The sequence below is a fragment of the Pan paniscus genome, chromosome 18 (genome assembly GCF_029289425.2).
Source record: "Pan paniscus chromosome 18, NHGRI_mPanPan1-v2.0_pri, whole genome shotgun sequence".
Taxonomy (NCBI): Eukaryota; Metazoa; Chordata; class Mammalia; order Primates; family Hominidae; genus Pan; species Pan paniscus.
Window position 1 is genome coordinate 10,377,188 of NC_073267.2, and position 26,800 is coordinate 10,403,987.

General features: G+C 40.3%; 1 protein-coding gene across 3 annotated transcripts in view; it reads right to left on the reverse strand.

Annotated features, from left to right (window-relative positions):
- The window catches only part of GRIN2A (glutamate ionotropic receptor NMDA type subunit 2A), a 427,756-nt gene that overhangs the window by 94,881 nt on the left and 306,075 nt on the right, over positions 1-26,800 (reverse strand). For all 3 annotated transcript variants that reach the window (XM_003808294.5, XM_063597950.1, XM_008960383.4), the window contains exon 4: positions 1,299-1,504. In XM_003808294.5, coding sequence (XP_003808342.1) covers positions 1,299-1,504 — 206 coding nt within the window. The remainder of the gene's footprint in view (positions 1-1,298; positions 1,505-26,800) is intronic.

The following is a 26,800-nucleotide window of genomic DNA, read 5'->3' on the forward strand; positions in this document are numbered from 1 at the left end:
TACATATTTTAATGTATAAAAATATATGATCTTTTATATTTTTAATATATAAAAACATATGGTGTTTTATATATTTAATACATAAAATATATGATGTTTTATATATTTTAAATATATAAAATATATGATGTTTTATATATTTAAATATATAAAATTTATGATGTTTTATATATTTAAATATATAAAATTTATGATGTTTTATATATTTAAATATATAAAATATACTGTTTTATATATTTAAATATATAAAATATACTGTTTTATATATTTAAATATATAAAATATACTGTTTTATATATTTAAATATATAAAATATACTGTTTTATATATTTAAATATATAAAATATACTGTTTTATATAAATATATAAAATATACTGTTTTATATATTTAAATATATAAAATCTACTGTTTTATATATTTAAATATATAAAATCTACTGTTTTATATATTTAAATATATAAAATCTACTGTTTTATATATTTAAATATATAAAATCTACTGTTTTATATATTTAAATATATAAAATCTACTGTTTTATATATTTAAATATATAAAATACACTGTTTTATATATTTAAATATATAAAATACACTGTTTTATATATTTAAATATATAAAATCTACTGTTTTATATATTTAAATATATAAAATCTACTGTTTTATATATTGAAATATATAAAATATACTGTTTTATATATTGAAATATATAAAATATACTGTTTTATATATTGAAATATATAAAATATATAATTTCTATATATTTATATATAATGTTTTATATTTTAATATATTAAAATATGTTTTATATTTATTTTAATATACAAAAGTTTTCTATATTAAAAATATAAAGATATTTTTTGAATATGTGTGTTCAAAAATAAATAAATGAATAAATTAAATTAAACTAGAAAGACTGAAGGGGAGGATTGATTCAACATAAGGGTTAAAAACATGTCTGTGGAGTCAGTTGGACCACTGTTTGAGTCCTACCTCTTCCATTTCCTAGCTAGATGGCTTTGAACATGTTTCATAATCTTCCCATAACTCGGTTTTATCATATTTACAATGGGCAAAACTACTCACCTCATATTGCTGGTGGAATTAATTGAATGCAAGTTTGGCACATCTCTAGGAATTTATCTAAGTCTTTTTTAAATTGATTATTGTATTATACCTACTATAACGACGTGTATTTTCTATGACATTTTGTGATTCAAGTACACATATTGTTACTATCGATGATCCATGCTATTTCAAAGGGTTGGGCACGTTCAGGTGACAGCATTCCTGCCACTCACTTGATTTTGACGAACTTCCGACATGGCACGGTGTTCCTCACACACGTCTCGGTCAGGGGGTCTATGTCTTCCACGATGACGAATGGGGCCTCCTCCAGGGTGACGATGCTGAGATGGTTGTCATCCGGCTCACAGTCGGAGAAGGACTTGTACCTGGGCCACACGGCGTGCCTCAGGCTCAGCGTATGGTTCTCCCACTTGCCCACCTGCAGCACAAACACAAAGACACAGCTGTGCTTTCTTCCGCCGCTGATTTCTGGAGAGGCAAATCCTTTCCCTGCCAGAGACATCCATCCGTCTCAAGGGCCTTTCTGCCACATATCTCAACATATGCATCTACTTCTGTGCTAAGACAAACGGGCATAAAGAGAAAACAGAATATGGGGCAGTTCTCCATCCCAGCCCCCCTCATCCCCAGAGGAATCAACCTGCATCTCTGGAGGCAGGGCCCAGGCACTGATACCTTTACAGCCCCGCAGGTGGTTCTAATGTTCTGCCAGAGTTCAGGACCACAGATGGCAAGGAAACAGCATAGACTTTTAGAATCAGAGAGGTCTGGGTTTGATTCTCCGACTGTACCACTTACTAGCTGTACAACTCTAGGCAAGCTCTTAATCCTAAGATCTTCTGTTTTCTCATCTGTATAATGAACACAATTCCCCCTACTTCCTAAGGATGCCATGGGAATTCAATAAAGCAATGCATGAAAGGCAAAAGCACAACATAGGTACTCCATATTGTTTCTAAGTATAAAGGAGAGAAAGTGAAAAGGAGAAAGAAGAAAAAGGTGCTAAGATGAAGGAAAAGAGAAAAAGGGAGAGGAAGATGAAGCTAGAGAGTGAAAAGAAGAGGAGTGGGGGTTGAGACAACACAGAGAAGAGATGGAGCAGGTGGGGAAATTAAAAGCATCATTTTGACCCCAGATAAGTTGCAAATTAAGGTGAACTTTTATTCATCCTGCACAGAGGGGAGACTGTCACTGCTTAGCGTACATCAAGACCTGTCAAAATAGAATCGATTGTATTCCCTCGGAGCAGCAGTCGGCATCTTAGTGCAATCAAATTGAAGGCTGTATATTTTGAACCTTAATTTTATTTGACAGCTTATTGGCGCTATTCACATACACGCTGGGAGGAAGCTGCCCCCGCACCGCTCTTTCTCCCTTCTCCTCCTGCTCCCACACGCCATTGCTTGACACCACAGGTCACCGCTTTATGTGTAATACCAACCTCGAGGAAAACACCTCGTGTGAAAAGCTAAGTGCCAAATCCAGGCTTGTCTGTGTTGACAAGACCCACTCACCTCTCCTCCTGTAATGTTTAAGTGTCACCAGAAATGAATCTCAAACCCTTAAAGAGAATTCAAACATGCCGGACACCAGGAGAGGTGACAGGGTGGGAGGAGAGAAAAGAATCAGTGCTCTCTAAGATTACCTCATCATATGGGCTGGAAAATTTTTGCTGGCTATAAAGAAACATTTCCTGTGGCTAATTACAAAATTGTCCAGCATTGCTGATACATTTCTTTTTAAGATAGGATGGCGAGTAGAGCAATTTGGTTAAACACACACACACATGTTCATTTATTCATGCTATGATATGTAACAGGCTGGGGAGAATGTTGAGCGCATCAAATTCTTCATTCATTCGACATAGATTTATTGAAGACCTACGATGTCCCAGTGCCAGCCTAGGAATAATGATGGCTAAAACAGAATGACTCTTGCCTTCTTGGAACTGTCAGTCAGTTGTACGACATAGATCAAACCAAAAATACTGAAATATGCAAATAGATAAAGAAATATACAAGTGTTTCCTTTTGGAACATGTTATACCAATCCCTTTTCTTTCCATTTGCCTTGGAAGACTCAAACACAACCTTCGAGAGAGGGTGGGTAGTTCAGTGGGTAAGAGAATGGCTTTTGAAGTCAAACAGAACTAAGTGTAAATCCTGGCTTCATCCACTAGCTGAGTAGCCTTGGGAAAGTCATTCAACCTCTCTGAGCTTCACTTTCTCCATTTGTAAAATGAAGAGAGCAACAGGGTATGACCTTGAAGACTGCAGTAAGGTTCGAATGAGCCAAAAAGTACCAAAAATATAGAGCACAAAACCTGACATGGCATGTAACACATATGGTGGCTGCTATTGTTTTACTATTGTTGTTAACATTTAAAACATAGCTGAACTGTCACCTTATCTGTAAAATCATTCCTGCTTTCCCTAGTAATATAGAACTTTGTGCATATCTCCACCATAGCACTTTATATTATAACCTCAATGACATAACTTTTGAGCACTCCTGTACAGTCAGGAAATGTGCCAATATCACCACTTAGTTTAATTCCTACAAATTCTACATGGTAAGCATTATTATTCCAACTTCGTAGTTCAGGAAACTGAAACACAGAGAGGTTATGTGACTTGCACAAACTCACACAGCAATAAGTGGTGGAACCAGAGTTATAACATGGGGCTTTCTGAACCCAAAGGTGCTTTCTCGCTATGTACAGTGTTTCTGTGAATTGAGCTACAGTAACCACGTTATAGCTCCAACACTCTTCCTTCCTTGCAGACATGTTTCCTAAAGTCCCAAGATAATCTAAATTAAGGCAAAGACTAGCAGAATCTTTGGTGATGTCATTGACCACATCACAACCCCCACACCATGGGAGTCAGGCAAAAGTTTCAGTCCAATGCTCACGCATGGAGAGAAAAGTTGCAAAGGTTTATGAGCCCCCAGAGTGCAATAACTTCCTAAATCTTCTCCAAGTTCTACTCCCTGTTCCTGACACATCCAAGTATCCATGGGTCAGCCAAGGAGGTTGAAGGTGAGTGGTAGGTAGAGAGAACTCGATCAGGAGCTGAAGCTGCTGTGTCAACACTGCCCTAGGTCCCAAGAGCTCTTACCTTCTTTTCTCATCTGATAGACCCTTCGGCACCCCACTGCAAACACCAAAAATCTCAACTACTAAATCGTATATACCAGATAAAGGAGAACAGACATTCTTCACTTTCCCTGCCTATATTCCTATTTACAAGGGGCTATAACTGAGGCCAGTGTTTGTAGACAGGTTTAGCAGAGTCATTCATTCCGTAAATATGTGTTGAGTGGTTACTAGGTTCCAAGCACTGTGCTAGACACTGAGAATACCGTAATGTAAGTGATAAAATGTTTGCTTGCATGAAATTTTTGTGCTAATTGAGAAGACACATGAGTCAAATGATTACACAAAAACATATGTTCATACAAACTGGGAGGAAGAAATGAAACACGGGTCTAAGAGAGCATATAGGACAAAAGATATCAGAGACATCTTCCCTGAGGAGGTGACACTTAAGCTGAAATTGGAAATTCAGGATGAGTTGCATCATGGCAGTTGTGGGAAGGAATTGTGGAGGAGCAGAGAAGGAAACAGCACTCCAGATAGGTGGAGACCAGAAAATGCAAAGCCTTGTAGGCTCTATTAAGAAGTTGGGATTTACCTTAAGGGTTTGCTACAGACTGAATATTTGCATCCCTCCAAAATTCATAGGTTGAAATCCTAACCCCTAATGTGGTGGTGTTAGGAGGAGGGGTCTTTGGGAGGTGATTAGGTCATGAAGGTGGAGCCCTCATGAATGGGGTTAGTGCTTTTATGAAAGAGGCCCCAGAGAGACCCATTGCCTTTTACACCATATCAGTATGCAACAAGAAGATTGCTGTCTATGAACCAGGAAGCAGCTCTCACCAGACGCTAAATCTGCTGGCACCTTGATTTGGACTTCCCAGTCTCCAGAAGCATGAGTAACAAGTTTCTGTGGTATAAGCCACCCAGTCTATGGTATTCTGTTACAGCAACCCAAATGGACTAAGAGTCAATCAAGTTCAATGGCCAGAATGGAAAAAGATTTATAGAAGTCACCATGGATATATGTCCATATATAACCTGCCTGAAGATGGAAGCTTCTTTGCCTACTCCAATTTTATTTTTATTATGGAAATGTTCAAATGTATTTAAGAGTAGAATCATATAACGAACGTCCGTATTCCCAATGTCCAGCTTCAATAATTAGTACTCATGACCAATCTTGTTTCATTTATACTCCCACTCACTCCTTCTATATTACAGCAAAAAAACCCATTATATAATTTATTCATAAATCCTTAATTTGATTTAAATATCTAAACATCATTTGCTTCACAATATTATACCTCAATAATCTACAATAATCTATGTGTTTATGTATATGTTTTACTTATGAGACTATGATTTCCCAGTCTAGCAGGAATTTTATATGCATAATGATTGGTTTCTATGTCCACAGCTTCTAACTCAGGGCATGTCACATGGAGGGACTTAATGGGTAGTTTTTGGTGGAGTGAATAAACATACAGCCTGTATTTTTTACATGTGCATGAGTCAGAAAGTGTTAGAATGATTAATGTGTCCATATGTGCCTCAGCTTTGGAATCTTGTACCCTAGGCAAAATATGGAAGTATCAAGGACCTGTATTCTCTCCCTTGCTCTTACTGCAACTTCAGCCCCCCAGACTCAGAGCCATTGAGGGTGGCCGTCTGAATAGCCTTTGGGTATTAAATTTCCCCAGAGAAAGCAAACAGCATCATCCTAACACCATTTTAAAAAGGGACTCCAGCCACCAGAGTATTCAGGGAGAAAGGAAGAACCAATGGGTTGAATCCTGAAGACCTCAGTTTCAATTGTCATATTGTTTCTGCTTGTCTCCATTTTCACAGTGGCATGGAGTATGTATGCTCCAAATGCCTTTATTTAGAAGTTATATCCAAAATGGAAGGACCCTGTGCACTTTGAAGATGGCAGCCAAAAATCTCTCTGCTCCCACCTTGGACGTGATGGTGACTCTTCTGCTATTCTCTAAACTGGACCTTTTTCCTGTTCCCAGTCCTCTCCATAAAAGTGAACACCACACTCAGCTGAGTCTTTAACTTTAGATCAGCAGTCCTGACTCATAAAAGCTATTCTGAAGTGTGAGCCAATACCAGGGTTGCACCACATTTCCTCCAGCAGTGCTTCCAGGAGTAAGGTTTCAATCCATTTCCTCCAGCAGTGCTTCCAGGAATAAGGTTTCAATGCATCAGAGCAAGTGAAATCATACAGTGCTTGTCAATCACATGCTATTTTTGGAGCTTGGAGGGAAAATGAAGTTCCAGGACACCTTGCCAAACTTCTGGTTATATTTATACACAACCAGGACAGGCAAGCACGCTTGTGTGTGTGTGTGTGTGCTGTATACATGTACCTGTATATGCACATATGGATCCCATTGAGTTTTCAGGCATCAACTTCATTGCTACAGAACCCCTCTCTTCTCTCCTTTACATGGCACAGGACAAGAGGGTTCAGAATCATTAATACCACAGGCTTAGAGGTCAGACAGATGAACAGGTTCAAATCTTGTCACTGCTTTAGCCATGTGACCTTGAACAAGCCACATAATCTTTTTGAACCTCAGTTCACTCAATCACCAAATAAAAACAACACTTCCATTTCATATGCTGTTATGAGGCTTACTTATAAGATAATAACAACAAACATCTCTTAATGCACAGTTCCTGGCACACAGAAAGGTCTCCATACGTGGTACTATTATCATTAATTCAACATTTGTTAAACTTATCTTCAGGAAAATGAGCCTCTGTAGCAGAAGAACTAATTGACAAATGGAGATCTGAGTTTCTTCAATGGCATTCCCTTGACTTTTGACCTCACTGATTGGGTCTCATTCTCCTCACTGTAACAGGAATGAGGGGGGTGGGTTTGAATCAGATAATCTCTAAGGTCTTTCAGGTATAGCACTCTATGTAAAATGCAAGGATAAGCTGCCCTCCCAAATCTTTCCTGATTTGAGCTCAGGGTAATGAGTACATAATTAGAAGAGGGGCAAAGGTGGCACTCCTTCCTTGATGTTTAATTCTGTATGGCAACCATATATTAGGGCAGTCTTGCACCCAGGGTGAAAGGACAGCAGAAAACAGCCAAATGGCAAGCTATCTCTAAAAAAGGTGGCAGGATGGTTCTGAGAACCAGTTAGAAGACTGAGGAAAGAAGAAGATGGTCAATAGAGCCCTCTTGGATAGTAACTCTCCACGCTGCACAAAAAACAGTGGTACTCAAATCTGAGGGTTTTCTCAAAGCTGGCTCTTCCTCATTCTCTAAAGAAGGGCATGAGTTCAAATCCTGACTTGTCCATTCCTAGCTGGGGCACAGTGGGCAATAATGACAAAGTCCATTGTTAACACTGATTAGGGCTTTACTATGTGTTTCCAGGAGCAGTGCTAAGGGTTTTTCATTCATTATATGACTCAATCCTCAAGGCAACTGTAGGACATAGATAACTATAATTATCCTCATTGCATGATGAGGAAACTAGGGCTTAAAAATATTATGTTTCTTGCTCAGGTCAGATCATAAGGCTCACAGTAAGAATTTAAACTTAGTCAGTGAAAACCTCTAGAGCACAGCTTAATCACTACCTCCCTTTTTGAAATTTAGTTTCTTCATATTTTAAAGGTTACAACAAGGCCACAGAGTTGTTATAAAGATTACATAAGATTCACGCCTGTAATCCCAGCACTTTGGGAGGCTGAGGCGGGTAGATCACGAGGTCAGGAGATCGAGACCATCCTGGCTAACATGGTGAAACCCCGTCTCTACTAAAAAAAATACAAAAAATTTGCCGGGCGTGGTGGTAGGCGCCTGTAGTCCCAGCTACTCGGGAGGCTGAGGCAGGAGAATGGCGTGAACCCGGGAGGCCGAGCTTGCAGTGAGCCGAGATCGCGCCACTGCACTCCAGCCTGGGCGACAGAGCGAGACTCCATCTCAAAAAAAAAAAAAAAAAAAAAAAAAGATTACATGAGATGATAAAAATAAGTCTTTCCGTTTCTACTATTCTGAAAGCTTTAATAATTTCTGTAATCCTAAAAATAGACACATGAATAACATGCTACTTTTATTATCTCCATTTCATAGATGAGGAAACTGAGGCATGGGGTTTAAGTAATTGTCCAATTCATATGGTTTGAGAGTGGCAGAACCAGGATGTGAACCCAGGACTCATTTTTAAGTCTGTGAAAAAAATGCAACTAGAATTTTCTGCTGAACAAAAAAAAAGACTAACTTTACAATGCAGAAATGTGACAGATGTGATGTCAGCTCAATGGTCAAAGCCAATATTGACAATGATAAATCATTCTAATAGTACATATCCTTAATATGATGTGATGATAATGGCGTGGTGTTCTACCTGTGTGGTCTTATAACCTCGGTGTAATTATAAGAAAACTATCAGAAAAATTCCAATGTAGGGGTATTCTAGAAGAAATCTGACCAGTAGTCCTCCAAATTGTCAAGGTCATTAAAAAACAAGAAGGTCTAAGAAAGTGTCCTAGCCAAGAGGAGCCTAAGGCAATATTACGATTACATATCATATAGGATCCTGGATCAGCTATCAGGATGGAACAGAAAAAGATTAGATAAAAACTAAGGAAATCTGAAAAAATCATGGGTTTTAGTTGACAATAATATACGAATTGACTCATTATGACAAATATACCATACTAATGTCAGGTGTTAATAATCAGAGAAACTGGGCATTAGGTATGTGAGAAGTCACTGGACTATCTTTGCAAGTTTTCTGTAAATATAAAACTAGTTAACCTAAAAAGTTTATTCAAAAACTGTTTTTGAATTCAAAAGGGAGAGTTTTTTAAAAACAGCAAATATGTTCTCAGACACAGAGTAGCAAAGTTGCCAGGAGTTTAAACTTTGGAGCCAGCCACTCTGGCTTCAAATCCCAGCTGTACCACTTGTGAGCTGTGCCACTTGGGCAAATTGCTTAATATCTATTTGCCTCAGTTTCATCACCTGAAAATAGGATGATGTTAATAGTATAATTCACAGGATTGCTGAGAGGACTAAATTAATGTATGTAAAGCCCACAAAGGAATGCCCAATGCTATGTGCTATGTATTGCTATTTTGTCATTGTTTAAATCAATGGGGAAACAATTTTAGAGTAGAATTTAGATTATTTCATGTTTTAACTTCATAAGAGCTTTTCTTGATACTAACTTTAGTTTACTTTAGACACAGTTTTTACCATGTCAGTAGTTTTAGCCATAAATCACGCTTTTCTCCACATTTCTCCCAAGGGTTTCACAATAGCCTTATGCTGTTTTGCTTACCTGTCATTCATTTATCAGATTTTTGGTTATAGCATATTCATTTTCCCTTGGAGAGATGCTGCCCTAATTTAACGAATAGGCACGTGTCCTTTATTTGGCAAATCAGTACACTGATTGGCTCAGGAATGTGCATGTGACCTAAGCTAAGCCAATGAGAGTTTTCCCTGGGACTTTTGATGGAACTATCAGAACAGGGCAGTCATGAGAGAACAACTTATCAGAAAATAAATACTGAGCTAAGAAATTGAGAGAAGAAAGCAATAAAGTGGGGATGGCATTGCTTGAGTTCTTATAATAACAGTAAAAATTGACATTCACTAGGCACTTCTTATGTATCAGGCACCATTCTTAGTGCTATTTTAATTCTAATAAACTCCCTATACGGAAGAGGAAGTTAGGGAAATACTTTTTATCTCTATTATGAATTTTTTTGGTACTTAAAAACAGTTCTCAATTCAACAAAATAGGTTGTGTGGGAGGAGAAAAAAAATATTTACCTTTAAAATAAACTGAATTTTGGTGATAAGCCTTTGAGTGTTTTCAGAAATATACTGAAGTTGTGACGACAAAAATAATAATAATAATAATTGACCGCTGATGGAGAAAAGTGATTTTGCTAAAAGAAATATAAAAAGGGTAGATTAACTTTGTAATGATGTTTAATTCCTATTAATAAAATGTAAATACAGTGCTTTTAGGAAACTAATTGCTCCTCAGCTCCTAGAAAGAGTTTTTTTAAAGGGCAGTGATTACTTATCAAAATGTTCAGCCAATATGTTCTTAGAGCAGAGATAATTTCATCTCCAGAAATTGTATGTCTCAAGTTAATATACACCTCTTATGTCCGGATAAATTCAGAGGGATGTTGCCGAGGCTGCAAAAGGCTGGAAGAAATTAGATTAATAGATGTGCGTGGCTCTTTCAAAGAGATCTGAGTGTTTTATCTTATTTGATCTATTTATGAAATGCTTACAAGAGACAATTAAAATAACCTCATCACAGGTCTCCTGGTCTCTGAAGCCACCTCCTAAAAAACAAATATCTAAACACCAAAATTATAGATCTACTCCATGCTCAAGTCCCTCCATGTCTCATGCTGCCTACAAAATCAAATCCAGACTGCTCTGTATAGTAAAAGCTCTTCTATAATACAGGCCCAATCAACCTCACTATTCTCTTTTTCTCACTTTCTCTCTCTCATTCTCACACACATCGTCACACTAAAACACACACACATCTGCCTTTGCACACACACTTATACCTACACATATTCACAATTAAACATGGAAAAATTCATAATAGAGATAAAAAGTATTTCCCAAACTTCCTCTTGTGTATAGGGAGTTTATTACAATTAAAATAGCACTAAAAACAGTGCATACATAAGTGTCTGATACATAAGTGTCCAGTGAATGTCAGTTTTTACTATTATAAGAACTCAAGCAATACCATCAGTACACCTACACATATATGTATACATATTCCTATACATCTATACATGAACCTCTACATAAAAGCACACTTATATACAGGTACATTCATGCCTACCCACGCTCACATTATAATCATATACACTCACACCCACACGTACAACTACAAATACACACATACCTAACACAAACACATATACTCAAACCTCTACACACACACACACACACAGAGAGAGAGAGAGAGGATATGAAGCTACAATGATGCATACACTTTTCACAAAACACACCCTGAACGACACCCACTTTCCTGCCTATGCCTACACTATTTCTTCTGCCTGGAATTCTTCTCCTTATTATCTCCCCCTACTGAAATCCTACCCACTCTTTTCAGGCCTAGCTCAAATGCCAATACTCCCATGGAACCTAATTCTCCATCTGGAATTCATTTTTGCATTTTCTTTGCCTTTAGAACACACTTTCCCCTCACTTGTTTATTCATGAGCCCACATGCCTTCAGTGCTTTCCACTGTGCCGGGTAATGCTGGAAGCCCTGGGGCTACGGTGGTGAACAGTCCTCAGAGAGGTCTATCCTATCCCTAGAGTTTCCAGTCTCGGTGGAGAGAAGTCAAAGCTTAATAGCAATGAAGTGAATGAAGTGAGACAAATGCTATGCCGGGAGCAGGCACAGGATGCTGTTGAAGAACACAGCTTCCTAATCTGGAAGAGAATCCAAAAAATGCTTCTAACAGGAAGTGGCTTCCAAATATGAAACAGGCATGGTGGCTCGCGCCTGTAATCCCAGCACTTCGGGAAGCTGAGGTGGGCAGATCCCTCGAGATCGGGAGTTCCAGATCAGCCTGGCCAACATGGTGAAACCCCATCTGTACTAAAAATACAAAAATTAGCCAGGCATGGGTCTGTAATCCCAGCTACTCGGGAAGTTGAGGCATGAGAATCACTTGAACCCAGGAGGCGGAGGTTGCAGTGAGCCGAGATTGCACCACTGCACTCCAGCCTGGGTGACAGAGCAAGAGTCTCTCAAAAAAAAAAAAAAAAGAAAGACCAAGGGAGTTAGTAGGTTGCCTGTTATGGGGTTTTATCTTTATCCTATGGGCAAGTGACATATGTAAGGGATGGGGATGAGGACTTACTGAAGACCTTACTGAAATCAATCCCCCAATTAGAAGTGGATTAAACACTTCTTCTCAATGTAGTGCAGAGATAGAGATTGTAGCTAGAAGATTCGGAAGGCAGAGTGACAAGCTGGGAGATGGCTGCAGGATCTGGATGACACAGGCCATGATGGTCAGGCTGGTGTGAACTCAAAGTGTAAAATCAACAGAAAAGAGATGGGCTGTAGGGGTGGGGAATGAGGGCCCAGTTTGCCTCGAATTATGGTTTTGTAGAGTGTCATGGCTGGCCAGTCTTCCTCAACCACGTGATCCATGTTCGATATAGTATAGTGCTCACCCACAATGCAGTTCAATAAGTATCCGCTGAACTGAATTCAATTCTGACTGTAGCATATCATCCATTTTTACTTACAATTCAGAGTTTAAAAAGGGAAGTTGCCTGTTTACTCATCTTCTCTCCTTGGAGACAAGACAATAGGAATTGCAAAACTAAAAATCAGACAGGAAATTTATTAAAACTAACAACAGAAGCAGAGTTCAGGCTGCCTGTGCTCTAGTCTGGCTGGACCCAGTTAGCTCATTGGGTGGTTTCATAACCATGGGGAAACAGGCTTTAAAACAAACACATTGAGCTTGCAAACCTTCGGAGTATGTTTCACTCCAGAAAATAAGCAGTGATTTACTCCCAAGCTGGAGAAAACATGAGTAATTAACTCTTCAGGAAGATGATGTTAAGGAGGAAAAACAAAGCAAACGGGAGACCAATTTCTCTCCACCTGAAATATAAAGTCTGCCAAAGGACATGAGATAAATGGCCGTGAAGGAAATTTAAAATGATTTAGTGTCCATATTTATTAAAAGTAGCAACATGGATTAGCATCACTTCCATGCCTCTGAATGCACATCTGACACACAAACAAACCGATCACAGGTTAACACATAAGTAATTCTGGGTCTTGGGTTGCTGCTTGAAACCAAAAGCAGATCTAAATGTAATTGATCCAGAAACAACAATAAAGATATCTGAGCCACTGCTGTGGCTTGATATTAGGTTGACATATGCTGTATCTGGAGGACTTTGCAGTTGAGTTCAGTGATGTTTTTTAAACCAATACCTGATCTAAAGAGTATCCCAGAAAACCAGTCTGCTGAAATCAAGCGTCACTTTGGAACTCAATTTTCCCCTATGTGGTATGCACAAACAAGTTTCTATGCAGAAATTACTAAAGAGCAGGTGTGGGTCAAACCTGCTCTGTCTTCACTGCCATGAGCCTTGGATGGCTACCGGCAGAGTGAAACTAAGAACTGCTTTTCAGATATTGAGGTAAAGTGCCTGCTTCCTCTGAATGCACTGTTTTAAATGCAACGATTGGAGGTGGTGGGATTATGAAGCTTTGGCATGAATAAGAACCTTTCCTGGAAGCTGATTAAGAATGCAGACTCCTGTATCTCTGGAGTGTTGGAATCAGTAGATCTGGAATAAGGTGTGGGATCCTGACTTTTCAACCAGCGTCCTAGAGTCATTCTGCTCCGAGTGGTCTAAGGACCCCATTTTAAGGAGCACCAGGAGGGGAAGACCTATGACTAACAGACAGGATTAAATAAAGCATAAGAACAAGATGGAAATCTTTCTTCTTGGGTTACTTATGTAACCACTGGCAATTGCCAGCAGATCTAAATGAGTTTAATCAGCTATTAGAGCCTTAATTAAATTCCTCTCAGTTGAAATTTCAGAATTGCCTAATTGTTACACAGCTCACATTGGAGCAGTAGATTTTTTTTCCTCCTGTAATAACTGCTCTCAAGATAATCTAGTATCTTTATGGATAACAGCATCAACTGTCTTAGAACCCAGTACTGATCTGGTAATTCATAGAAACGTGTTTTGATTGTTATTTCCATGAACAACCCGCATCTCTGCTTCCATTCTCCTCTTGAGGCTCAGCCAACAGGGGAAGAGCTCAATGCTTGTTCAATCTCAAATTTAAAAGCGGAAAAATCTTTGGAACAAAGAGCCATCATTTTCTTCAGGAGTTCATGCATAATCTTCAGTCCTCCAGAGTTCCTTTGTTGCCAGATCCCTGGGGAAAGATAGGAGTCCTATTTCTTTGGATTACTTTTAATTCTTTGTGTGCTCTTAAAAGTGATGGGTTCTTGTAATTAGCTAAAAAGTTAATAGTGTTTTCTCTCTTTTGATTCTACCTTGGAGTAATATAATGCCAGAGACTTGAAAAATCAGCAAAAATAAAAAAGGAGCTCTTTCATAATCATGGATTAATTTTTTGAACTTGCTCTTGGGAGTCCTTCATTGTGCAAGTTCCATATCAGTCCGTCTTCCATGGGCTGCAATAATAATTATTAAACAATTAACGAGTATAATTGTTGGCATTTATTGAGGTACTGTGATCACCCCAATGGGCATTTTCTATTTTACCCTCACGATCCTCTGATAAAAACGCCATTATTAGACTCGTTTTGTATGTTGGCAAACAGGGAATTTAAGTGACTTGCCCAAGATCAAACAGCAAGTGAGAAGACCTGGAATCTGAGCTTGGACTTCAGGGCAGGAGCTGTTACCACTGCCTGATATTTCCAAGGCTGCCATCCTATTTGCTTTGGGAAATATTAAGGCAAACATGAGCAGTTTGCTTTCTTAAGGGAATATTTCATGGATCAGTTGGGAAGAGAGTATTAATAATTAGCACCATGCAGCACAGTGATGTCCTGAGAGTTGGAGAAGCCGGATTCTGGCCCCAATATGCACAGTCTTCCACTTTGGGAAGGGGCAACATTTTATTTCCATGTGGAGCACAGGAGGTGGGGAGAAAGCAGCCAGAGGTGGTCTTACAGTTTGCTTTTACGCATGACAGTTTTACTTCTTCCATTTGCCTGTGAATTGACTCTTCTGAGGACCTTGAATTCCACCACAGAAAATACCTCTAACAGCAGAGCTGCACTGAGCCCTACTTTGCAGGCTTGATGTTGAATTCCACTGCTACCAACATGGACATCCAAAAGGCGATCAGAACAGCAGATCAGGCAGAGAAAATCAACTGTTCAAATGTGGACCATGTGTCAATTAGGTAATTTGGGGGTTTCAACCAAGAGGAGTGTCATTAATGCTCTAGCAGCTGATTGGACTTCTCCCTTGCCTCTGTGGTCATCTCCATCCATAAGGGGCCTTAGAAAGGAGGATTTCATCTTCCTTCTGTATCATGTTATATTTGAGATATTGTTGGCCAACACAACACAATTCTGTTTCTATATCTGCATCTGTTATTATAAAAACCCAAACATAAACTTGGTTGAACTTAAGGGGCTGCTTCTTGGAGGAGAAAACTAGAATGCATATAGGTCTGCAAAAAAAGTTTAGGAGGAGATGTGAAGGTAACTGGGACAATCACAGAAACAGGAATTGGGTCTGGGGAAGGTTAAACACATAACATTGGATGAGAACTTGACCTAAGGACAGTCCTTTATTACAGTAACAGTGATAACTATTATTATTTTTTAATACCTGCATAAAGACAATTTAGAAATACGGTAAAGGTTTTTGTTTGACCTTCTAATGTACTTTTTCTGGGTAAATTTCAAAGATCAGCATAACATCCAATTGTAAAATAAATGAAATGCCATTTGCAGTCTGGCAGAGTAAACAGCTCTTTTGGGGAGTATTTACCTGAACGATATTAAGAAGTTCTTGTTCCCTCAGCAAACTTGCCAATAAGAGTTAGAAAGTGGCTAAGAGAGGTAGACTGTGATCCTGGGCTGACAGCTGAGAAAGCCTTTTATTTATTGTGATAATCAATTCATTCTTACCAGCCTGAAAATTATGACTGAACATGACTATAGATATGACTTTTCTTACTCTATGGCAAGTTTTTTTTTAAATGAAAACCTTGAAAAGTGGCAAAATGTGGGGCTGAGTGTGTAACAGTTCATAAAAGGAGATAAGTTCCAGGTAATTAAACTGCAGGCTAAGGAAGCAGGAGACTTCAATGCATTAAACCTGACTTGAAGGATCTAACAAGTCAAAAGCTGATGGATTTCCTCACTCAGCATTATGTAAAAAGCCAATTCCATTTGGATCTCAGCCCTGAATATTCAAAGTTAACCTCATTGACTGTGTCTGCACAGTTTTGCAATAAGGTTACAGAACCTGGAGGTATCAATCAGTGGAACAGCATTTCATCCCCCTCGCCTGTGAAAAGTTATTGCGTTGTGAGAGGTGAAATGTCTAGAACTCGGTAGCAGGTCTCTGATGGGCATTTGTTCTTCTGTATCTGGGGCAAAATAATAAATTTAAGTTTTTGAGATGGACATTTTCCTTCTTCCAAATGAAAGGGGTTGGTGCCTGAGGCCCTGCTAGTTATTATGAGGATGCTAACCAAAGCCGTTGCGCATGGGTGAAATCCATCGTTATGATGAAATGCACACTGATGAGAATTTCAATTTTCCTTAGATAAGATGGTATTTTGACAATCATTTTTCTTTGCTCATCTCTGGCCCAAAACTACTTTGCTCCAGGCTTGTCTGAGCTCTAAAGTATTCCAACAAGAGGATCATTTGAAATACTAAAGCCAACAGAAGATTTAATAGTGAGAAAACAGTAATAAGCTTAACGACAGCTTTGCCCAGTTAAAAACGTGATTATTCTAAGGCAGTGGGGGAAGAGGAGGGTTCCCTTGGGATGGGATGGATAAGACTTGCTATTTTTGAAAACTAAGCCTAAGTAACCCACCACTGTCAATCCAATTTCACCCAAACCAATTATCCCCATCTCAGACAGTAATCAACAATTTGAGAGCCCTATGGAGCCACTGGGAGAAATGAGAATCATGGTGACCAATCAGGAAGCCTCTCAGCATTGCTTTTCCCACTGAATTATTAATATATTGGCAAACACAGCAGTTTAAAAGAACCGTGCATTTGGAGTTGGAAGACCCAAGTCCAAGTTCAACCATGATACTTATGAGCTATGTCACATCAAAACCTTTCAAACTCACACAAATTGTAGCCAAAAGCAGAATCTCAGGATTCCTAATTACTCCAAGTGTTACAACCAATAAACAGAACTATTCTGTAGGTTTTCAGTTCCTTAGGGTTAGATCACATGCATTCATCTTGCTCATTCATTCATGGAGTGCCTACTATGTGCCATAAACTGTTCTCACACTGGTGACGCAGCAGTGAATAGACTCTAAATCTGGGGTCAGCATACCACAGCCCAAGGGCAAGCTGTTTCTGCACAGCCCACAAGCTAAGAATGGGTTTTCCTTTTCCATTTTTAAATGGTTGAAAAAAATGAAAAGAATATTTGGTGACACAATTATAAAATTATATAAGATTTGAATGTGAGTGTCCCTAAATAAAGCTTGATTGGAACACAGCCATGCTTATTTCCTTACATAGCCTCAACGCTTGCCTTTGCACTAAAAATGCAGAGTTGAGTGCTTGCCATAGAGAGAGTATGGCCCACAAAGCCTAAAATATTTACTAGCCAGCCCTTTACATAAACAGTTAGGGGTTTTGTCAACCCCTGCTCTAAGTCCTTATCTGTAAAGGATCCACTCACCAGTGAGGAAGATAAAATACAATGCCCTCTGAATTAATCATACAATAAAACAGAAAATGCTAACAGCCAAAGGGTGAAAGGTGCGAGAAATGCAGAGGGCTTCAGAAGTGAGAGGCAGATCTGATGAGGGAAGGAAGAAATCATGAAGGAGTGCAATGGAGGGGAGTTCTGCAGTTTGCAAAGGACCTGAAAAGTCAGAGTGGAAAGAAGGGATGTGTAGGATCAGAGAACAGCATGCACAAAAGCTTAGAAGCTGAGTTTTAATGACATGTTTGTGAACTAGGAAGTTGTCCAAACAGGAAGAAACACAAATATATAAAGGAGAAGAGAGGGAAAGAGGAATAAAGGGATACCATAGGACAAGACTGAAGAAGCCCTTGGATATTGGGCTACAATCCCTTTGTGCACATTGGAATTTGGTTGCATTTAAGTTGAAATTGGCAATTGGCCTTGGGAAATCCCTCTGACTCAACACCTGGGGATAATATTGGTGATTTCATCCACATATGGCTAGGACTTAGTACTCCTCACATATTTTGAAATTGTCCTATTTGCAAGTAATTGATGTCATTTCATAAACACATCCATACTTGTCAGAGCATTTGGATAAAACTGAAGGCCAGTTTTTTTGACCATCTCTCCACTGACCACCTCCGGTCCACTGTAGCCACCCATTCCTATGGGTGAAATTCACTTAGAACTGCTTGACTTGAGTGACTCTAAATTTAGAACCTCCAGTCCACTGTAGCCACCCATTCCCATGGGGGAAATTCACTTAGAACTGCTTGACTCAAATGACTCTGAATTCAGAAAATCCACAGCTCTCATTCAGGTATTCTTATGTCTCCTCTCCAGCGTCATCCCTGGTCTCTATCTTCTCTCAATCAGTCTATTCGTTCATGCCTTCATTTCTTCCCGATTCCAACTTAGACCTCTTTATCCATAACATTAACAGATTTCTTGTCATACCCACAATTTTCCTGCCCCCACTTTGTCTTCCTATCACACCCACCTGGCAGCACCGTCCCCAACTCTGAGTCAATCCCACCACTTCCACACCTGTAAAGCAGCAAGTACAGGTGGAGAATATCATATAACCACATAGATTAATGTCGTTTCAAATTTTAGGACTCCCTCTCTGGCTAAAAATCTTTCTTTTTCCTAATTGCATCTCTCCCATTCCCTAGAAACTATTTCAAACCTTCACACCTGCCCACAAGACTGAAAAGCTGCCAGCTCCAGCCCCACTCCCAGCTGATGAATCTGCCTCTTATTTCAGACTCTATGGACAACCCACATCACCCACAAACTCACCTGCCTCTGCACACATGTCTTTCTTCTCCCCTCTTTCAGTAATAAAGGAGGCATCTCTCCTCTAGCCTAACATGCATCCCAGCCCTTGGGCTCTAGACACATTCTCTTCTGCACTGTCCTTGCCTCTCAAACTGACCTAAGACCTCCAGTGGTTTTCACTAAATCCAACAGGTGCACTGCACATAAGCCCCTCCTCTGCATTTGACAATGGGACTACTCACATCTTTCTTGAGTTCTCTGCCCTAGACTGTCAGGACACTACCATTACCCACCTGTTTCCCACCTCGTTGGCTGATTCATCTCTGCCAAAATGCAAGCTTCTCTTTCTCTGAACACATCTGACTTGTCTTTCCTCTCCCTCTTGCCCCCAGAACATCCAGGCTCAGGCCTCGGCCTCTTCTGCTCCACAGTCTCCAGTTATCACCTCTCTTGACAGCCCCTGATCTGCTGCCTTTCCCCCATTCTTCTCTACTGCCTCCGAGAAACCTCAAACTCAGTAGGCTTAGAGAAGAACTCAGCCTCTTATCTTCCACCGTAAAAAATAGTTTCTCTCCCATCTGCCATATAGGAGTTCTTGAAATCCCAACCATGGAAATATCCATTAATTCATCTCTCTTCTGCCACCCCCATATATATTAAATCAATCACCAAGCCTTGATAGTTCTAATATTTGAACATTTTTTACTGCTTTCCTAACTCACAGCCACCACCCTCATCCAGGCCTTCACCTCTCACTGGTTTATGACTCAGCTTCTTAGCTGGCCTTCTTGCTTCTGGTAGATTTGCTCTTCATCCCATTCTCCAAACAGCAGCCCAAACCATCACTTTATTTTTTATTTTTTTGAGACAGGGTCTTATTCTGTCTCCCACGCTGAATGCAGTGGCACCATCTCAGTTCACTGCAACCTCCGCCTCCCGGGTTCAAGCGATTCTTATGCCTCAGCCTCCCAAGTAGCTGGGATTAGAAGTGCGCACTACCACACCTGGCTAATTTTTGTATTTTTAGTAGAGATGGGGTTTTGCCATGTTAGCCACACTGGCCTCAAACTCCTGACCTCAGGTGATCTGCCCGCCTCAACCTCCCAAAGTGGTGGGATTACAGGCATGAGCCACCGTGCCTAGCCCAAATCGTCACTTTAAATACCTCTGTGTATCTGGCCCTTCCACTCCCCAGCTTGTGGCCTTTTAATGGTTCCCCACTGCAGCTGGAATCAAGTGAAAATGCCTGACCATGGTCTAAGTGACCTGGCCTCCTCCCCAGGCCTTCCCTTCCCTCTGCATTCATGACAGCCTCATTTTGACAACCAACTCCTGGTTCCAGCCCTGCCCCACATCAACTCATGAATCACACAGAACTAATCACAGGCTTCTGAGTACATCGAGCTTTTCTCTCAGTGCCAGGTTTCAACACGCTACTCACCCTGCCCAGAAAACCCCTTCCCACTCTCTGCCTGGCACTCTCCTATGTGTCCTTCAGAACTCAACACAGAGGGCAGCTGTTCTGGGAAGCAGCCTCTAATCCCATAAAACTGGGCAGGTAGCCTCTCCTTTCCCTACCTCACTAGCTATTGTGAGACCTGCACACTCATCTGTCTGCCCTAGTGGACTCATTGAGGGTGGGACTGTGTTCTGTTGGCCTTTATGTCCCTTGTACCCAGCCCAGGGCTGCTTACATAATAGATGCACAAATACCTATTAAATGAACAAGTTAGCCAGGAGCGGTGGCTCACATCTGCAATCTCAGCACTTTGAAGGCGAGGCAGGAGGATCACTTGAGGCCAGGAGTTTGAGACCAGCCCGGGCAACATGGCAAAACTCTGTCTGTACTAAAAATACAAAAATTAGCTGAGTGTGGTGGTACATGCCTGTAATCTCAGCTACTCGGGAGGCTGAGGCATGAGAATCACTTTAACCCGAGAGGAAGAGGTTGCAATGAGCCTAAATCACACCAATGCACTCCAGCCTGGGCAACAGAGCAAGACTCTGTCTCTAAATAAATAAAACAGACAAGTTAGCACACAGAGGTACCAACATGACCACCATAACTATGATCTTCCTGCAGTCAATTATCAACTTTAATTATCTCTTCTGGTAATAGGCCCTGAAAATGATGTGGATTTTGGAGTCAGCCACATCTGGACTTGAATTCCCAGCTCTTCTGCTTACCAGCTATATGAACTTGACTAACTTTACTTCTTGGACATCAGTTTCCTTATATGTAATGTGGGCATAATAGGAGTAATCACATCATATTATTCTCATGGAAATAAATAAAGTAGTAACTGCAAGACACTTATTGAACTATCTGCCACATAGTCCCTGCTCAACCAGGATTAGGTGTTTTATTATATACAGGGATCTTAGAAGGATGACATTAACTCATGTTTGTGAACCAGCAGTCAGATGTCTGGCCCACAGAAGGTATTTAGTCAAGGTTCCTTCCCACCTGCAATGTGCATGTTCTTGTTAGCTGAATGGAGGACACTGGCACAACTCCAGAACAGGCAGGAACAAGGCATTGTTTTTACCAAAATTCCAGGCCTAGGGCTTGTATGCCAAAATGAAACTAAGGAAATGTATTTGGATTTTTTTTCCCTGCTCTAAGAGGAGACAGATCTGCTTTTCGCTTACTGCTCTCTATTTTGGATAGAAAAAATATCATCTGTTAATATAATTCTGTGCACGGAGAAGGCGGCCCTGCCAAAAGCCACTTGGTGTTATTTTCACTCTACCAATAAATCCAAAGGCCTGGCAATTATTTTTAATTCCATTTGCTAGTTTGAGGTTCTGCACGATTAATGCATGCCATTAATTTCATAACTATAAATGTAACCCAAGCTTTCTTGGATCCTTGTGTCAAACAGTGTGAACTTATGCATACACTTGCTAGTGTTCACCTGGCTAAGAAGCTGTATTGGGGAAAAAATGAAAAGAAATAGAAAAAAAAAATAGAAATTTCAGATAATAGACACACTGGAAGACACATCCTAGCCAGAAAGCTGCGTGTCATTATGTGGATAATAATACAAAAGTCCTAGAGTTAATATAGCTCTTTATGGGCTAGAAGTTGCTGGTTATTTTCTCATTTCACTTGACCATCACAGCAGAGTCACATAGATGTGAAAGAGATATTATTACAATTTTTCAGAGCGGTAAACTGATGTTCCTTCAAGTAACTTTTTTTTCTTTTTTTGTAGAGATGGAGTCTCGCTCTGTTGCCCAAGGTGGAGTGCAGTGGCATGATCTTGGCTCACTGCAACCTCCGCTTCCCAGGTTCAAGCAATTCTCCTGCCTCAGCCTCCTGAGTAGCTGAGACTACAGGCACACACTGCCATGCCCGGCTAATTTTTTGTATTTTAGTAGAGACAGGGTTTCACTGTGTTGCCCAGGTTGGTCTCGAACTCCTGAGCTCAGGCAATTCACCCTCCTCGGCCTCCCTAAGTGCTAGGATTATAGGCATGAGCCACCACGCCTGGCTCAAGTAACTTTCAAATTTAAGGACTATTCTCATGTCTCTTTTCCAATGTCATTTTGGCCTCTGGGCTCTGGACCCCTCTATTTTCTCCCAATCAATCTGCTCATTCATGACTTTCCATTTTTTCCCTATTACAGCCCAGATCTCTTTATCACAGCAACAGATTTCCTGCCATGCCCACAATTTTCCTGCTCCCATCTTGTCCTCCTGTCACACCCACCTGGCACCATCTTCCCCCCAACTCTGAGTCAATCCACCACTTCCTCACCTGTCAACCACCAAGCCTCATTCACAAATTACAGCAAATATGTGAAAGAACCAGAAACAGTTTTCTGGCTCCTGGATGAGGACTTGCTTAACTGTATGTGTTGCAATATATTCATACATATGCAGGACTTAAAGGACTCCCTGAAGACACTTGTCTCTAAAACTTTGGACCCAGGTCCTTTGATAAAAAAGAACACTGTCAATAGACTTTTAGAAATCCACTGAAAATGAAAAAAAAAAAAAAAAAAAAAGGTAAAACAACCCTAAAAGTGCCATTTAAAAGTCTAGAAGTCTAGAGTCTAGATTGCACTTTGTATATGCATAATAGTTCCTGTTTATTAAGATCTTTCTCACTACGTTCCAGGCCTCATGCTAGATACTTGGCATGTATATCATTTATGATGCGTCTGAGCTATGAAGTGGCTGGGTGACCATGTTCCAATTAATTCACTTCTCTGGTCCTCATTTTTCTCATCTATAAAATAATATGTACCATTTGGGGTTGTAGTGAACATAAAATGTGGTAATGTACATAAAGTGGTTGGCTCAGGACCTGTGATGGAATCACAGTTTAAAAACTATTAGGCACTTTTTTTTTTGGAATGATGCAAGGAAAACTAAGCTCCATTCACTTCCCACTTAAATTCTCTATCTGCCACAACATGGCACAATTGCACTTGCTTTGTAGAATTTGATTGAAGAAAGTAGCAGAAGTTAGTAGTCAAAGCATGGGCTTCGAAGTCAGACAAATGGGGTTCAGAATACGGTTCAGGTTAGCGGAAATTAACTTGTTCTCTGTTCCTTAGACTTCTCATTTATAAAATAGGGGCAATAATAGTGCCAATATCATCAGGATTTTGTATGAGTTAAGAGAGATCATGCATCTAAAGTTCTGACTCACAAAAAGCATTTAATAAATGGTGGCTTTAATATCCTCACAGGAACCCCAAGGGGTGGGTATTATCATTAGCTCCATTTTGCTGTTGGAAACAAAGAATGATAGATTTCCAGAATTAGCCGGAGTCTCACAAATGTTACCCCTGGCCAAACTCAACAGCGTAAATGTTGATCAAACTCGCTCTCTAACCCCAAACAGCTCAGCTCCTAACCGGTGCCATGCTCAGTGAAACAGGGGAGGAAGTCACCAGCCCACTTCTCCTGACCATGATGCTGTTCTCTCTTTGTCTACATAGACCAGTCACTTCATCTCTTGGCATTGATTTTGTATTTTGGGCTTCTGATCAGACACATCTGTGTTTCTAGCTTTTGTCCCCACTGATTTATAGTATAACTTGATAGATGTCCCATCTGTATTTTTTGAATCCTCATCCATTTTCAATGAGATGACAATGCCTCAATGCAAAGCCTCCATGTCATTTTGGTAATGAAACTCAAATCTTTGGGTAAAGAAAATGTGGTATATATACACAATGAAATACTATTTAGCCATAAAAAAGAATCCAGTCACGTCTTTTGCAGCAACATGGATGGAACTGGAGGCCATGATCATAAGTGAAGCAACTCAGACACAGAGAGACAAATGCTAGGCCAGATGTGGTGGCTCACGCTTTTAATCCCAGCACTTAGAGAGGCCAAGTGGAGGGGTGGGGGAATCACCTGAGCTCAGGAGTTTGAGACTAGCCTGAGTAACATGGCGAAACACTATCTCTACAAAAACAAAACAAAATAAAAACAAAAAAACTAGCCAGGCATGGTGGCACGTGCCTATAGTCCCAGCTACTTCTGGGGCTGAGGTGGGAAGATCACTTGAGCCCAAGAGTTCAAGGCTGCAATGAGCCATGATTGCACCACTATACTCCAGCCTGGGCAACAAAGCAAGACCCTGTGTCAGGTGTTAAAAAAAAGAAAGAATGAAAGAAAAAGAAATAAGGACAAATACTGCATGTTCTCACTTGTAAGTGGGAGCTAAATAATGCATACAGTTAGATGCAGAATGTGTAATGATAGACAATGGAGACTCAGAAAGGCAAGTGGGTGTGAGGGAGGAGGCTGAGGGAAGAGGCTGAAGAGAAGCTACTTAATGGATACAATGTATGTTATTTGTGAGAGGGATACTCAAAAAGCCCTGACATCACCACTATACAATCTATGCATGTAACAAAATTACACTTGTATACCCTATACATTTAAACAAACAAAAAAAGAAACCCAAATCTTGCTGTATTGATTCAAGTCACCAACCTGAACGCCAAAAGTGGAATGAGACTGGGTGCAGTGGCTCCTGCCTGTAATCCCAGCACTTTGGGAGGCTGAGGCAGGAGAATCCCTTGAGCTCAGGAGTTTGAGACCAGCCTGAGAAACAAAGGGAGACCCCCCCATCTCTAAAAACAACAACAACAACAACAACAAACAAACAAACAGAAAAGAAACATCTGTGGAATCTTTCCTGGTCTTAGAGAAAACAAAACAAAAAAGTGGAGTGAAATGTTTACTATTCTTGCAGAAGAAGGCTGAACAAGTCTCGTCTCTAAATCTTAGTCTCTTCACCTATTAAAAGCAGGTAAATGTTTCTGCTTTCCCTGTACACAGCATGGATGTCAGGATCTGATACCCAAAACTAATTGTTGCCCTCCTTTCCTATGTTAGATCTGCCTGTCCTAGTTTCTTCAAACACACTTTAATTGTGGAAAGAAAACATATGCCATCAGCTATAATCTGCTGGACCACAGAGGCCAGCACGGTGGGAATCAATAGGAATTAGGATTCTTCTGATTCAAATTGTTTGTTTCAATGTTAAAGTTAAAGACAACATAAGTGAGAGGCCATTGGTTTCTATGAGTCATTCTACAACTCCGTTTAAGGGAATACGAGTTGATTCTCTTGTTTTTCCCCAACTTTAGATTTTTTTTCTCATGGGCATTTCCAACGGAGTCTTTCTTCACATCCAGGGAAGTCAAGATGGCTCAGCCTCTACTCTTCCCATCTCAGACAGGCCCACTCAGTGTTTCTAATTTGCAGAATTATAATTTAAATGGAAGGAATATAGACTCCAGGAATATGATTTCGATGAGTTTTAAAGCACGTTTTCAAAAGACAATGGCTAGATAACAAACCATATGGTGGAGTAATAAGGAATAAAGGAACAGTTTACTGCAGGGGTGGGGACTGATTTACAGCTTCAGATGTGCAGAGGAATGCCGATTCGTTTTGCACAAAAATGCAAGAGACTGATTAGGAGGCAGATTTGCATACATCTCAGTGGGATGCTCTGAGCCGAGCTCAGAAACAGACATGTGGTTCAGCAGGGAATCTTGTACCTGTAATAGTCCTTCTTGCCAACCCTGGGGGCACATCCACTGTGCAGGGATGGGGGGACCCCCAACATGAGTTTTCATAATTAAAGCACTGACAGCCTTCACTACTGATATATGAACGCCACCCATCTCTACCATAAGGTACTGTAGAAACAAAATGGACTTTGCAGTCTGGCAGACCTGAGCTAGAATCTAGACTTTGCCATATACTTGCTTTGTAACCTTAGGCAAATCAGCAATCATCTTAGAGCCTCAGTTTCTTCATATGTAACTGGAGGGAGGGGGCAGGAGTGATCATACTCATCTTGAATGTCTGTTAAAAGAGGATCAAGGCTGGGTGCGGTAGCTCATGCCTGTAATCCCAGCACTTCAGGAGGCCAAGGCAGGCAGATTGCCTGGGCTCAGGAATTTGAGACCAGCCTGGGCAATCTAGCAAAACCCTGTCTCTACAAAACATACAAAAAAATTAGGCAGGTGTGGTGGCACACGCCTGTAGTCCCAGCTACTTGAGGGGCAGAGGCCGGATAATTGCTCAAGCCCAGGAGGTCGAGGCCTGCAGTGAGCCACTCCAGGGAGTGCAGCGGCATGAACATGGCTCGCTGCAGCCTTGACCTACTGGGCTCAAGCAATTATCTGGCCTCAGTCCCCACAAGTAGCTGGGACTACAGGTGGCTCCTCACTGCAGCCTCTCGTCTCTTAAAAAAGGGTGTGTGGGGGAATCAAAGTGGTGAATCTATAGCCCCTAGGCCATAATCATCATCATATTTTTTTTTATAAAATATGGGTAATTATCTCAAGGTACAAGGTCTTCAGAGTCTAGAAAGCACATT